The 16,283-nt window shown below is 35.5% G+C and overlaps 1 protein-coding gene across 1 annotated transcript; it reads left to right on the top strand.

Moving 5' to 3' along the window:
• The first annotated feature begins 11,511 nt into the window (after window positions 1–11,511).
• LOC107092762 (4-hydroxyphenylpyruvate dioxygenase-like) lies at window positions 11,512–16,146 on the top strand. The gene is made up of 14 exons (XM_015387406.1): window positions 11,512–11,633; window positions 11,749–11,775; window positions 11,949–12,011; window positions 12,309–12,413; window positions 12,638–12,680; window positions 13,718–13,800; window positions 13,887–13,976; window positions 14,075–14,178; window positions 14,264–14,341; window positions 14,842–15,004; window positions 15,079–15,150; window positions 15,233–15,355; window positions 15,442–15,558; window positions 15,634–16,146. Exons 1-14 carry the CDS (start codon window positions 11,631–11,633, stop codon window positions 15,742–15,744), a joined length of 1,182 nt encoding a protein of 393 aa, XP_015242892.1. The 5' UTR covers window positions 11,512–11,630; the 3' UTR covers window positions 15,745–16,146.
• Window positions 16,147–16,283: the final 137 nt, after the last annotated feature.

The raw sequence follows: 16,283 nt of genomic DNA, 5'->3' as shown, positions 1-16,283 counted from the left end.
CTTTTTGTACCATATTAAACTGAAATAAAATTTAAAAATCAGTTAACTTTATTTTATTGTTTCAGTGGCCCTAATCCTCTACTGTAGAATAGGGCTAAATTAGTGGAAGAACAATGACAAAAACAGGAAAAGGGAATATTTTAAAACATTACAATCTCTGATCGTTCAGCTGATCCTCCTCTGCTATCCAAATGTCTTTTTCTTATTTCCATTTTATAACTTATAACCAAAAACATCAATATGTTGTTTTATGTGACAGACCAAGAAGTGGTAGCACACATGTGACGTGGAAGAAAATAGTAAAAGGTTTATTAATTGTTTACAAATAAAAATGTCATGAAAAAAATATCTCATGAAAGCTGTACAAAATGAAATTTCGTTTTGTATACATTCTATGTATAGAAAATGACAATAAAAGTCTAAAAATTTGAAGGTCTTGGTGTATATTTGTACTGCAGTCCAACATATATGTAATTCTTTGCAGAAAACCACCATTTTCTGCAAACTGTAAATCTTTCAGGTTCTGTTTCCACCATATGCATGTTCGGGGATTCAAATTTTTGCCTTTAGGTTTTTGCAAAATGGGGCAGGACAGGATTTCTGTGAAAATTAGTACTTTAGTCTCACCATGGTAGCTCACATTGATTTAGGACTTTGACTGGGCCATTTATATGCATAAATATATTTTAAATTTTGACCATTTCATCTTATATTTACAATTGTTGTTGGAACCCCGAAATCCAACCCAGTTTAAATTCTTTTGAAGTCTATAACATGCCTTCAACATGTCTGTTTAGTCTCCCATCATCCATCCCTGAGGAAGAAAACAATCTATAAAGAATCTTTAAGCTTCATTAAGCAGATAGTTTTTTAATGCCAACGTGAAGTCTCAGTTTTCCTCCACACATAGTCCTTTGCTTGTTTTCCAAATAGCCTAATTTTGGCAACATCTTTTTTTTTTTAAGGAGGAAAAATGACAATGAAAGAAAAAAAGTGGAATAATAACACTGTTGCTCTTATGTTGTTGGGTTTAAAACAAATTAAAAAAGCGTTTTAATATCTGGCTAAAAATATATATTTCAATGTATAATAGTCAATAAAAAAAGCTTATCTAGCATTTATTTTGAAGATGAAACAGATGAGATTGTCTGTAGGAGGCATGACACGCCTTGAGCACAAATACAACACTTCTGCCATCTGTTGGTCAAATATTAAACAGACAGACTTCTGATGAATAAACTCTGGGAAAAGAAATTTTTTTACCCAGACTACAACCTTTAATCTACGGAAGAGGATTAGGGCCACTGAAAATAAAAGTGAACTGATTTCTAAATGTTATTTCAGTATAATATGACAATAAAGTCACAATTCTGACTGTTTTCTGATAGCTTACAAACATGTTAGCATCAATCCATCGCCATGTCTGTTTTAGAGATTAGCTCTCTTGTGTTAAATTACCTTCTGTTCTTCCATTAATGAAATGGCATCGCCTGGGACCCCTCAGGCACGCAAAACGTCGTCTAATTGCTTAATTTCCACCATTGTGTTACTGCCCCTCCCAAACAACTCACATCTTTGTCAGTCAAACTGAGTGCTCTCACATCTCTTCCTTTATGGTGCCCATCTACATTTAGATCCACAATTCTGAGATTAAAGTCAGAATTCTGAATTTTTTCCCATGTTAAACTGAAATAAAATTAAGAAATCAGTCACCTTTTTTTATTTTTTCAGTGTCCCTAATCCTCTTCCATATTAATCTGTCTGTTCATCCTCTTCTTTTTTACCAGATGTCTTGTAAAATGTAATAAGAATGTTTTTATTATCTATTTCGATTTACATTTTGTCAGTTAAAACCCCAAATGTCACCATATATTCTGGGGATTTTATTTGATAAAGCAACAGGATGATGTGATAAACATCCTTCCTTGTGCCTTTGAAGGGACTGTTAAATGATTCAGGCTAAATCAGCCTGAAGAACAACAGGTAGGAAGACCATTATATATTTAATATATTTAATTTATATATTTAAAACCTTTCTCTTTATTCAATGCATTTCCCTCAAAATTTAAGGTTAGGAGATCTTTAATTGTTTTGGTAAGAGTCTCTTGATATTTGCTCATTTTCATCTTTTGACAAAAGCTTTAGTTTACTAAGAGGATACAAAGGATCAAAAAGATCAAACTGTATATTAGCAACTGCATTATTTATATTACAAGGCAGAGTAAAGAAAGTTATTATTAAGTGGTGAAAATAGAACAGCAGTGACTTTATTAAATTAAGTGTGTCTCCAATAGAGATAGGACAGAAACTGGACAAAGAGCTGCCAGCAGCTTAAAAAAAAACAATTAAGCTGCAGAACTTTTCACCATTACTACTAGTTGGCTTCTAAAAAGAACTTAAAACAATTAAGACATAGTTTTAAGAAATAGAACATATGACATAGAACTCATATAATGTCCAATGATGTTTAAAAAATTGTTATGGTTTAATGTTCAGCAAAGCAGATGAACACAGGAACATGATCCCCCACATGATGGCGCCAACATTGTGCACTGGGATCACTTTTTTTAAGAGAAAGAACATTTGGTCTCAATGTGGATTACTGTATATATGATGGGGAGTTTAAATGCTTCCCTCTGAAAAACATCCTGCAGTCTGGTTGGAGGTGGAAGATGAAGATATGTTTTTTTTTTCTTCACGGTGAGTGCAAAGATACAGATTATTCAAGTTTTTCTGTGATTTAGATCTAATCAATGTCCTCACAATCTAACAGGATTAGAAAGCTTTAGGAAAACTGGAGTAAAAATTAAATTATAAAAAAAAAAAAAGATTTGGAATCAAAGTGTAAATAAACCAAGTCATTTTATTGTTTTCACTTATAAAACAACATTCTTAGATAATTTGGTCATTTATTCTATTTAGGTGAACAGCTGTTTTTATTTTTTGTTTTCCAGCTGAGTATGATATAATATATGTCACATTAAAGATTTCTAAATGATTATATGATAAGTAAAACTGATATATAAACAGCAATTGGTAAACTAAAGAGATGACTGAAGCAGCTTAACAAAGAATTTTGATCTGGATCTTTAACCATTTTTTAATGTGGACACAAAAACCCATTCTATTAAGATGCAGGGCACTATAAACAAATAATAAGAACAAATAATTCACAAGAAAAGCACAGAGAGCAGAGAGCAACAAATTTTGCCCCAATTTTTTATTCCACCAAACAACACATTGAAGTGGATTATTCCTTGGCATGAGGCGCACCTTTGTCAAATTTTTTCCCTCCTTAATATACGTTCATAATTTTTTATTAATCCTGCTAACAAACCCACAAAGTTCCCTTTTCTTGTGTTTTTGTCCAGTAAAATACCTCCAAACTTTTCAGTCTGATGCTGAGGCTGTCAATACTCACTGCTGCCACCCTCTGGTTTAGGGAGGAACTGCTTGTTCAGCAAAATATCCCAATCTCACAATGTTAGAGAATCTTAAAAAAAAAAATCCTTTATCCAGATTATGATCTAGATGGTCACCAAAATGTAATGGATTGTTCCTTGGCATGCTAAAAATCTCATAAAAATAAACAGACAGAAAGACACTCTCCTAAAAAGATTACCACAAATTTATTCAATAATATTTGAATGTAGAGAAAATTTACAATGGGAAGACAGAGAACAATAATAAGAAAAACAGATAATCTGAACCTGAACCTTTTCTCTTTAAGTCTAGTATTAAGTTTAAGTATTTACAAACCACTTTTTATCTCGCGTTGTAAACTTTTGTTTTCTTTGTGCGTGACGTCTTCTAAGGAGAACATACATTCACATCCTCCTTTAAAACATTCCATTTGATGAGCAGCAACCCCTTCCAATCAAACTGTCTTGAATTGAAATTAAATCCAACTGAAGCATTAAAGAATGACTAATCCTGAACTACACTAAATAGAAATGAGTTGAACTGAATTAAATGAAACTGAATAAAATCCGTGGTAGAAGTCCATGGCTCAAATCATAGCCAGAGGTTTGGATGTTCTCCCCCTGCATGAACAGCATCTCTCCGGTTAATCTTTTTCATCCTCTAGTCCGAAAACCTACTTCAAAGGGGGAGATGTTGTGCATCTATGTAATAGACTGGTAACCTGTCCAGGGTGCTCCCTTCCTCTCTCCTATTAAACTACAACAGCTTTTTTGAAGATTTTACACAGCTAGTACACAAAAAATGTATTGGATGTACTTACAGTAATTCATAGTTCTACAATGTTGTGTTAATTCAAAACAAATTAGCCACTTTACTTCAACACAACTATATCAATTCTCTCCTAAGATATTTGACCAATTAAAACTTCCCAGGCTCTAACCCGGCAGGTTAACTAAAGAAAATAGCTCATCTCACTCTATGCGATATATTTCTCCTGAACTAACCACCTGTTCTCCTGGCTTCTTTAGGTTTACATACTGCAAAGCTTAGAAGTTTAGAGGACAGGCGATGGCTGAGGAGAATGCGCTTGTGTCCGGCGAGCACCAAACCCACGTAAACCAACATCTCATTCAGAATGGAAAAAAAATATTTTCCCAACGCATTCATTTTTATTTATTCTTTAACCTTTTCTCAAATATGAAGTTATATCTGTATCTCAGTGCAGAACATAACACAAATATTGCATGTTTTTGGTTAGTTATCTTTGTGACTTCATGGCTCTTTTTTCAATTTTAGGATACCTGCTATAAAAACGGAAACTTAAACCGATTTATTCAATTTTAATCAAGTACAGGAAAGTACTGTTGAATCAGCAAATGTTGAATCAGCAAGATATGCTGTAAACTGTTTTTTTCTTCATTAATAGAATCTTCAAAATATTTCATGTAATTTTCAAAACATGAAACAAAAGTAAAGTAACTACAGATGCTTAAATAGAACGAACAGATGCTAGATTTTTTTTTGTTTTGTTTTGTTTTTTGGTTTAGTATGATAGGTATGTTGTCAGTGATAAAATAAAATGGGGAATTCTACAAATTGAAAGACTATACATTTTTTAACTTTTATAAACCATATTTACAGATTTATTTCATGATACAGTCAGCTTGATTTCTTTGTTCTGAAATAAACATAGCTCAAATAAATACAAACAGAAATAAGAATAATTGTTTTGTTTTTTTAAGTACACACATAACTGTGTTTTTATAAAAGACAGAAATTAAATGAGAGTATTAATGGTATCAATCTGGCTGTAGCGATTGATGATTTATCAGAAGGACAGCTTGGGGAAGAAACTGTCTCTGTGACGGCTGTTTTTCAAAATCAGCTTGTCTCCAGGATGTGTGGGATCTGCAGAGATGTTAGCTGCACTGGTAGGAAGTTTAGCCCTGGTCTGTTTTGTAGACAAACCCAAGCCATACAATGTTAGATATGCACAAAACAGAATGAATAATAGCAGCATAGAAGACGAACAGTGGCTCCTTTAGTTGCCGTCAAAATAACAAACTCTGCTTGGATGAAGTCAAGTCCCAAACTGACTGCATCATCTGCTGACTTCTTTCATGCTATCTAACAATTCTACCAATTGGGAACATATATATAGTAAAGAGGTGCTACTAAGGAAAATGTAAAACAGATAAAATCAGATAAAAGCACGTCCAGTGTCAGAATCAGACAATCGGGAAATAACAGTTTTTTCTTTCTTTTTTTTCAGAATCAGACCAAATAAGAACAATTTCAATGTGCAGTGAAACATCAACAAAACAAATAAAGTAAATGGCCTGTACTTATATACCTGTACTTATATAGCGCTATTTCAAGTTAGGAGACTGCAAAGCACTTTACTTTACACACTGATGGTGGCAAGCTACGTTGTAGCCACAGCTGCCCTGGGGCTCACTGAGTGAAGCCAGGCTGCCGTACACTGGCGCCCTCTGACCACCATCAGTAGGCAATGCGGGTGTGTCCTGCCCAAGGACACAATGACACTGAAAACTGGAGCCGGGACTTGAACCATCAGGGCAAACTCCTAAATCCGATGCCACTGTCACCCTGTGGTTCTGGTGTCTGGGACAGTGAATAATCACAACATTATACATGTACAATAACCACATAAGTAAAGGGTTTAAGGCTATAAAAAAAAAATAATAATGTTTCTCACAGAATTACATTATAATTGTTGTTTTTTTTTGTTTTGTTTTTTTAGCCCAACTCCCATTGATACTGAAATAATTGGTAAAAGGATAAATGACTCGTAACTGTTTTTCAGCTATATTTTATTGTGCATTGCAAACATACAGTACAGCAGAGAGCTGCTAAATTATAAACAGATTACCTTCAAGACATACAAACAAGATTCTCAATTTTTTATTTATTTATTTATTTATTTTTTCTGATTTTCAAGAAGTATTGAAAATTGGCCTTAAACAAACATTCTTATATATATAAATATATATAAAAAAAAATAAAAACAGAAACATTGCAATAAATGTAAAAAGAAAAAAAGAAAAAAAAAAACTCCTGGATGGTCAGGGTTGAATCTGCATATCAACTTCTTAGAGGTCTTAAATCAAGGTAGAGGGTGTGATGAGGAAGGGGTTAACTAAATGTTTTTTATAGTCCCCATCACCCCCCCACACACACACAGCAAGTATGATTTAGTACAAAACAGGCCCCAAAAACAATCAACTTAAATTAAAAGTGTCTTAATCATGTTCATTTTTCCTCTTTTTCCACAAATTGTCTCATTAAAGTCAATTTCCGGTTTTACATCTTGCCTGGACGGGCTTCCTGCGCTGATGCAACAGGGGCTGAGCTGGAGGGAGTGGACTGCGGCCCTGGTGGGACTTCTCTGACAAGCAGAGCAATTGATCTTTCACCTGTAAACTTTGACCCTTTGAGGAGCTTTTGACTTTGGATTGTGGGCCGCTGATGACTGGAGCAGAGGGGATGATGGTTGTGGTCAGTTTCCGAGTCAGAACCTTTCCTTTCCTGGATGCCAGAGATGGAGCTGCAGAAGCCCTCCGTTTTATTACAGCATCAGCACTCTCTTGCAGGGGTTTGGAGTGTGTCTTCTGGTGACTGTGAGGAAGCCTGCTTGTTAGCTTTAATTCAAGGTCTTTCAGAGTCTGATCCATGTAGGCCTGCATTTCCTGACGCACTGCAGACAACTGGATTTCAAACTCATCCCTTAAGACCTTCTTACTGGCCTCCAGCTTTTCCTCAAGTACTTTACTCATCTTCTCCAAGCTTGGATCTATTTCCTCCTTGCAGCCATCTTTTATTATTTTAGCTTCTTTTTCACCCTCTGCTTCAGCACTGTTGCTATCAGACTGGCTGCTCTCCTGCTCACTCCCTGTCTCTATCTCTTTGATTTTTGACACCAGCTCCAGTATGCTGCTCTTTGGGGCTTTTAACCCCCCCTGTGATCTGATCTGGTTACGCACCTGCTCGAAAACAGACATCATCTTCCCTTGTGCCTCTTTTTCCATAGTGCCGCTCTTTCCTGCACTTTTCTCTTGGAGACTGTCAGAGCAGATCTGCTCTTCTTCTGCAGCAGCGCCGTCCTCTTGTTCACCCTTTACAAGCATTTCTGGATCCGTCTCTGATACTGCTTCGCTCATTTTCACTTTTAGTCAGCTTTCAGGGAGCTACTGAGATGAGATGAGAAATGTAAGCTTTGGAAGAACATAATAGACACTGGTTCTTGTCCTCAGAGAGTCTTAATGCTTGTGGGATTGAGTCCCACTGTGAAATAAGACAGAGTTCAGTCCAACATCACATCTAAAAAACAGTAGCAGAGTTTATGTGGGGTCAACCTTTTTGTTTTTTGATTGAGCTCTTTTTTTTTACATTTGTCAAATGTTTGTATGAAATTATTCTCTGAATAAAAGGGCATAAGGTGTATAATTATTCTATCTAGAACATTGTGTTCTTCTGTCTGAATGTGTGTAGCTGTAACTGATGACAACACTGAGGTGCCTGGCAACAGCATCAATAACAAAGCCCTTCAGGGACGCTAAGAGCGGCTGCTCTTGAAGGGAAAACCTCATTTCTTGGTAATAAGTTGTTGGTGGTACACAGCAGAGAAAGATCTGCTGTTTGTTGCGCTAATCTTTGATCAACCCATTTTTTTTAACATTAAGAAAAAGTAAATAAAATTCATATGATAAAATGCATGTTAAAATGTCAAGCGCATGTTGGAAATTGCTTGAATAATATCTAAACCTGACTGAGGCATGATACTTTGCATGTTCAATATCAACACGCTCTCCCAAGCTCAGATCTTAATAAGAAAACATTGGTTATGTAACTATGCAGCTATACATTCACAAACAACTATGATCGACTATGAACCCATTCAAGTGCTGGGTAAATGCATGGAAGAAGACATTGCATGAATGTGGCAACATTTTTTGGAGGTGAATTAAAACAAAACTAAAGCAATGATTATTTTGGAAGAAAGGAACAGCGTTCAATAGTTAGAAGGCGGTTTTAGTTAATACAGCTAAAATCCACCAATCAGGCTCCAACACTGTATGTAGCGATGGACTCAGATGTGAACCTTTAAGGGCTTATAGCCGTAACAAAGTCAGCTTTTTATCACCAAAAAATCGTCTCCAGGATTAACAGACTAATGTCTCGACTAGATCTTGAAAAAGTAATGAATGCGTTCATCTTTAGTAGAATTTAATACTGAAGTAATGTTTTCACAGGTCTGCATAAAAAGTGGATCATGCAGCTGCAGCTGATTCAGAATACTGCTGCCTGCGTCCTCACATAAATGAAGAAAGTGGAGGACATCACCCCACTACTGAAATTGTTATACTGGTTGTCTTTCTTTTAGAGAATAGACTTTAAAATACTTATTTTAGTCTATGAAGCAGTGAATCATTTAGCTCCAAAATACATAAAGATTTGCTGTCAGTGGATCAACTTTCCAGACCTCTCAGGTCCTCAGGCTTAAATCTACTTTGTAGACCCAGAAACAGATCCTGGAGAAGCAGCTTTCATTTCTTATGCACCAAAATTCTGGAATAACTTCCCAGAAAACAGAACATATATATATATTTTTTTAAGTGGCATTTTACTGAGAATCTAAACATCGTTATTTAAGTTTAAGCCCAAATTTTATTTAATTTTTCTAATCATTTTATCTTTTATTTTAATCAGTCATGTCATTTTTATTTACAATCATCTTATTTTAATGATTAACTTTTAAGATACAGATTAAAATTTAAGATATTGTTAATGTGGTTAATGGTAATTTAGTGCTTATGACTCAAAAAAGGTATGAAGAACCAAAAATCAGTGGTGGATGAAGTACTCAGCAGTAGTACTTGAGTAAAAGTATTGGTACTCATAGTCAAATCTTACTCAAGTACTAGTAAAAGTGACTGGTTTTAACATCTACTCAAGTTAAAGTATTGAAGTACTCACTTTTGAAAATGCTTTAGTGTTTAAAAGTACATTCAATTAAAAGTATTTAATTATTCAAAAATACAAATTTTATTTTGCAATATCAGTATACCTTTCTGTGCAATTTTCAGGGTAATTTTAAAGAACCTTGTAACTTTCAGAGACGATCTGATGTATTGTTGCATATAAATGCTCTGCTTCCAAAAATAGACCATATGTAAAGAACTTGTAAATGCCTCAAAAAATAAGAACAGCAATTTTGATTATTTCTTATTTAAAGACAAACTAAAAAGAAAACAGGAGTGAATTGATTCTCCATAGACTTTCACAATAGAATAGAGGTTTAAGGTTGAATCTAATAAGAAAATATAACCCTGCTTTGAAAACTCATCCTACTGCACAACTTGGCCTCAATAACACCTCAATAAAATGTATAAACTGAGAATATCTACCCTGACTTTCTAATGTGTGGAGCGTCATGCAAATCTCTAAAACAGTGGCATCTGAATAAGTACTGCTATCTGCCATGTTGAAATTGCAATTAAAAAAAGGAAAAACAGCAACAGATGATTACAAAGCTAAGCTGAGCCAAAAGGAGCAAGTAACTAGAAAGTAGAGTAGAAAGTACAATAGTTTACTTTGAAACGTAGTGAAGTGAAAGTTAGTGAAAGTACCCCACCAAAAGAATTGCTCATGTAAAGATACTAAAAAAAAAAGTATTTTAGTACAGTAATTAGTAAAATCCTATGCAGTGTCATCACTGGAGGCTCCTTTCTCTTCACTGATGGAGGCAAACTGGGGGGTGACTGCGGCTCAGTGCAATAGAGACGCTGGTATTTTTCCAACAATCCCATCACATGTTGATGCATCTGTATATCTGAATTTAAAGGATAACTTGTTTTAACATCTAAAAATTAATGTTCATATGATAGTGTTCCAAATCTGTCACAGTTTTCTCTTTAGTCGTAATATTGTACAATGAAATTTGTTCAATTTTCTGTTGTGCATATTTTATGCTTTCCTATGTAAATGATTCACATTAGAAATCAGTACTACTTCTTTGTAAAAGTAGTGCTACATGGAAAAAAGATCACAAATCTTTTATGTGTGGATTCTTCACAAACAGGACAGGGAAAATTAGGTATATATTTATAAGAGGATCATTGAGCATCTATATTTTATGTAAAAGCTGAATGTCTTGCAATATGTTGCAGGGTCATATTCTGATCATAAAGAGAACTATTTCATTTCGCAGAAAAATGAAAAGCTGTTTTCCTAAAAACATGAGATGCTTTGCATTCGAGTCCACAATTTTGTTTCACTTTAAACACCTGCTAACTGATAACTTGTTGAAAACTGAAATGACACAGGATTGCATTAAACACATTTATTTATCAGCTTTTCCTACAGACTGAATGAAAACCATTAGGTCTTTGTTTTTTTTTTCCAAGGTTTTGTAGACGTTTTTGAATTATTTAAAATTTGTCAGAGAGTAAATGCTTTAGTATTAAAACCCTGTAGTTTGATTTGATTATACACTAATTTCTCAGTTTTATTCATATTAACTTCAGTCCAATGTAAACAGCTTATTTGGCGCTAATACTTTGAATACTTTGGAGATGTGTTTAATGATACCAGTATAGTTTTTCCAGACACTAGACTTCATAGAAATTGGGGGGGAGAAATGTGGGTTCTCTCTCAGTCTCACCCCAGAGAGCCAATGAGAGTCCAGGATGCGAGAGCCTCCTCTTGCCACTAAACACTAACACATGGGCCTCATATTGTGCTAGAAACATCACGCTGCAACTCTAAACCTGTGAACAATGAAAGATTCTGTATATCTACTGGCCAAATTAAGTTATGATTCATTAATGTGTCATCTGTTGTTTTTTTATGCATTTGGATGCAAAACAGAGATAATTTATAAAGGGTTAAAAAAAAAACATTATTTTTGACTGATATAAGGCTTGATGTAACACAAGTATTATGCAGCAAAACAACAACAATTTCTCTTGCAGGGAACTGAGAGATGCTGAAGTTTCGTCAGAGCTGTGATAGGCTGACATGTTTGCAAAGTGATTATTGTATAACAGCAAACGTAGTTCTCTCTCCTCCACCAATACCAGCTCCTCATTGGTGGGAGTGGGTTCAAAAACCTTCTGCTCCCCTTTTAAATTCAGGCATTCCTGAAAGTTTCCTTCTGGAAGCCGGGTCAGGTCAACGCAGGCAAGATGGTGAGTTATATTCACTGGTGACTCTTTATCACTCTTGTTTGTGATGTTTACATTGAATCTTTTGTACTTTCTTAAACCTACTTATTGAAAATGTATGTTTTTTTCTATATAACAGACAACATACACAGACAAAGGCGACAAGGTAAATAATCAGACAAATCATTATTTTTTTAACATATTATTTTTATATGCTAATGTAGGAGAATAAATAAGAGTGTTAATATGTTTTCTATTCTAAGATGTGCTTTTATCAGGTTTATTCAACAACTGATCAGTATAATCTAAGCTTAAAAGGTTTCTATTGGTGTCTTTTAGCATGAGCAGGGCAGGTTCCTCTGCTTCGATCATCTGACCTTCTGGGTTGGAAATGCAAAGCAGGTAATCTACCCCATAAACGTTCATATTTCTGTTCCATAATAATCACAGCTGACAGTATTGTCATTCTTGGCATTGGTATCAGTTCTTCTCAGTGGTCAAGCAAAAGCAGTTCTCACTAGACCACACACTGATCCCCCCCACCCTCCTCTATGTAAAAAAAAAAAAAACTGCAGAAGAAGCAGGCACCAGAAGATGGAGCAATAACACACAGATTAAAAGCTTTTTACTTGTTTGAAATAAAGTCAGCTTTTAGGCATAAAGAACATGGAATGGTTCAATGATTATTGTGTCCACCAGGCTGCATCGTTTTACTGCAACAAGCTTGGATTTGAGCCGCTGGCTTACAAAGGCTTAGAGACAGGCAGTCGTGATGTGGTGTCCCATGCAGTGAAACAAGGGAAGGTAAGAACCCTGCAGAACCTGGAGGAATATCAGAAAAAAATGATGTACACTTAAAAACAAATGTTTGGAGAATGATTGACAGGTGATTTAGTGAGGGAATGACTGCTGGGGATTATTAAAATCAACAGCATCTTTCTTCAGACAACTTTCATAGATCTTCTTTTGCAAACCTTCAGAGGTAGCAGCTTCTTTCATGTAGTTTCTGTTTTCTCTGCGTTTTACAGATCATTTATGTCTTCTCCTCTGCTCTCAATCCTGGTAACAAAGGTAAAGTACTGATCAGCAGCAGCCACTGCATGCTTAAAGACAAATTCTGTCCTGAAGAATAATTTTTCAAGTTGGCCCAGAAATGATCAACCAAAGATGGTTTCAGTTCTCGTGATGCAGACCAATATATTCCCATCTGACCAGATGCTAAACTGGAAATGTCCTGGTATTTTGAATAACAAATATGTTATTTTATCATAAAAGTGGAAAAATTTCTTATTAATAATATATTTATGAAAATCTACATTTTTTTGACTTTACAATAAGCACCAATAGAAGGGAAATATAACCCTTATATTATCATAGGGTTCCTACGCTTTACTTATTTCAAATCACCAAACTCTACCAAAATGCCTGAGTTATCTTACAGCACCTTTTAAAAAAAGGTATTTAGTGTTTTGTTTTGAGCGCTCGGAGCATTTAATTACCAAAAAAAAATTAAGCATTGCTAATAGAAGTTGGATTTTAGCTGGAGGTTCTACAGGTTTTGAAACAACAATCTTGAAACAAACTCTTGGTTTTCAGTGTCCTATAGGGCTATGTGGTGGATTATCTACATCTAGATTCAGATCAGACTCAACAAATAGTTGAGCCTCCTTGACTAAATGCAGATTTGTAAGAGAGCGGTTTTCAAAACATGACATTTTGTGAAGAAACATAAAAAAGCTTTATTTAAGCTCTGCTTAACATTCTAAACTTTAAGAATCATGGATAGAGTTTAGCAAGTAGTGAATAGTTTTATTTGGAATGATTTAGACACCGTTTCTCCAAGCTATGCAACAGTTTGCGTTTTTTTTGGTATAAAATGCGAAACATTTACTATGTGGAAAATATCAAAAGTGACGACATATGAACCAACAGAATAACTTAATGCTTGTTAGATTTTATTTTTGCCCATTTACAAAATGGGCAAAAGAAAAAGTTCGAAAGAACAATTGTATTATTCAATATATATAATATGCATTTCTAGATTATTTAAAGATGGGTAGGAAAACAAAGTCTGAATCTATGCGGCTAAATAAAGTGCGTTTTCTCAGAGATGGGGGATCATCTGGTGAAACATGGAGATGGAGTGAAAGACATAGCGTTTACAGTGGAAGATTGTGACTTCCTGGTTCAGGTAATGCAGCAACTTTTAAACCAATGTTTCCCATTAAGGTAAAGGCTTTTAATAAAATTATAAGCCTCCAATTTTATTTTCAACAGAAAGCTCGTGAGCGAGGGGCAATGATTATCAAAGAGCCCCACACCCTGGAGGACAAGCATGGGAAGGTCCGGCTGGCTGTGCTGCAGACGGTATGTCAGGGCTCTTAATTCAAACCTAATATTTTATCTATGACAGTTCCTTAAAAAAACAAAAACAAAAATAAAACAATCCTTTAATTTTTTTGCAGTATGGCGACACTACCCACACGTTTGTGGAGAGGACGGGATACAAAGGCTTGTTTCTGCCTGGTTTCCAGCCGCCTCTGTTCACAGACCCTTTACTGGCCAAACTGTTAGTGAACACTTTGCTTTGAAATATGAGAAACATTCATGAATTAGAACTTTTTTGCGACTGCCTGCTTCTGATATTGTTTCAGACCAAGTGGAAAACTGAATTTCATTGATCACGTTGTGGGAAACCAGCCAGACAATGAGATGGTTCCAGTTGTAGAATGGTAATTATTGGATCTCTCTTCATTTGCACTCGTGATAAATTCAAACCATTCCGCTGCAGAACTTTACATTAGAGGGAGGAGAATATGGGGAGAAATTATAGGCTGTGGGACTCTTACATAACTCTGCTTCTCTGGCAGGAGACAGAAATCAGGATGACTTTGCAGTTTTAAGAAAAGCCTTAAGTGGTTCTGCACATATGGAACTGGTTTCATCCCTATAAGTCTGAAAAAGACATGCCAAGCCTGAAATGAGGCAGGGCTCTAAAGGACTGATCTCATTGGCCAATCCATGTTTTAAAGAACTTGTTTTTATCCATATGCCAGCAGAAAACTAAAATTACTCATTTGAAATCATTCAAAATGTATAAACTGAAAAACAAAATGTATAAAGTGAGAAGCTAGAAATAAACTGTTTCTGACTTGTTGTGTACTGAAGCAAGACTAAGCCTGAAGATTTATTCCCTTGGATCTCACTATCTGGTTGGTTGATGGTTCATCAGGTATCAGAAGAACCTCCTCTTTCACCGCTTCTGGTCGGTGGACGACAAACAGCTGCAGACAGAATTTAGCGCCCTACGTTCCATCGTAGTGGCCAACTATGAGGAGACTGTGAAGATGCCGATCAACGAGCCGGCAATGGGGAAGAGAAAGTCTCAGATCCAGGCATGTTTACTGAAAAAAAAAAACAGAACTTAAATACATGGACTTATGACAATAAAAAAGTAGTTCTCTTACAGGAATATGTGGAGTACTATGGAGGTCCAGGGGTTCAGCACATCGCCATGAACACATCAGACATCATAACATCAGTAAGACTTTAAAACTGAGTTTTTTTAAGCCCTATTATGCAGGAAAACCTAACCAATTAACTGATGAATCCCCTTCTGGCAGATCCGTAACCTGAAGGAGCGAGGCACTGAGTTTATGACAGTGCCAGACACTTACTACGAGCAGCTGAGGGAGAACCTGAAACACTCTAAGGTCCAGATTACTGAGAGCCTGGATGTCCTGCAGGTCAGACCTTCATCAGAACACAACTAGCTGACGTGTGTCTACATCCACTTATGTCTATCTCTCCTCTTTGATCCTATCGTTTACAGGAACTGAAGATCTTGGTGGACTATGATGACAAAGGGTATTTACTTCAGATCTTCACCAAGCCAGTTCAAGACCGTCCCACGGTTTTCCTGGAGGTCATTCAGAGACACAATCACCAGGTGAGGACAGCCCCAGATTCTTAACAGATTTTCTGTTTACCAAATACTTATCTCTTGTTGATTTTATATTCACAGGGCTTTGGTGCAGGAAATTTCAAGTCTCTTTTTGAAGCTATTGAAGCGGACCAGCGGGCTCGAGGAAATCTCACCATCCTGACACCAAATGGAAATACAGAGATCATGTGAAGCAAAACCTTTTTTTTTCTTCCTCTTTATGACTTTTAAAACTCAAGATTTATTCATTGTTAAGGTTAAAAACTGCTCAGGTTCTCATTGATTTACTGCATCCAACTTTAATAATAAAATGGACATAGCACCATGTAAGTATTTCTCAGCTTCTTTATTTCTTTTTTCCTTTACATTTAATAAAAACATTTAAATGCTATAATCCATTTTGATGTTGAGAAAATCCTACTTGGCAAATCTCCCAAAGCATTCATTAAAAAATAAAGAGTGAAGGGCTCTAAAGTGGATTCCTATTTCTACTAAATATGTACAGTACAGGCTTGACTCAAGCCAAACACCATTAAAGCTCTCGTAAATGAAAACATTCAACTATCATTTCAACTCTGAGCTTAGCAGACATTTAAATGTTATGAGTCTCGAAATGAATATCTTTGTACATCCTCTTGAAATAAATACTTTCCATGTGCTCTCTGGTTCTTGTTTACTTTTTTCAGCAGTTTCATGATGTATTTTGAAAGATTTTATACATGGTTCGTTTT

The sequence above is a fragment of the Cyprinodon variegatus genome, unplaced genomic scaffold (genome assembly GCF_000732505.1).
Source record: "Cyprinodon variegatus isolate N-32 unplaced genomic scaffold, C_variegatus-1.0 Scaffold393, whole genome shotgun sequence".
NCBI lineage: Eukaryota > Metazoa > Chordata > Actinopteri > Cyprinodontiformes > Cyprinodontidae > Cyprinodon > Cyprinodon variegatus.
Note: the sequence above shows the minus strand (reverse complement) of the source record. Positions and strands in the feature narration are given on the sequence as shown.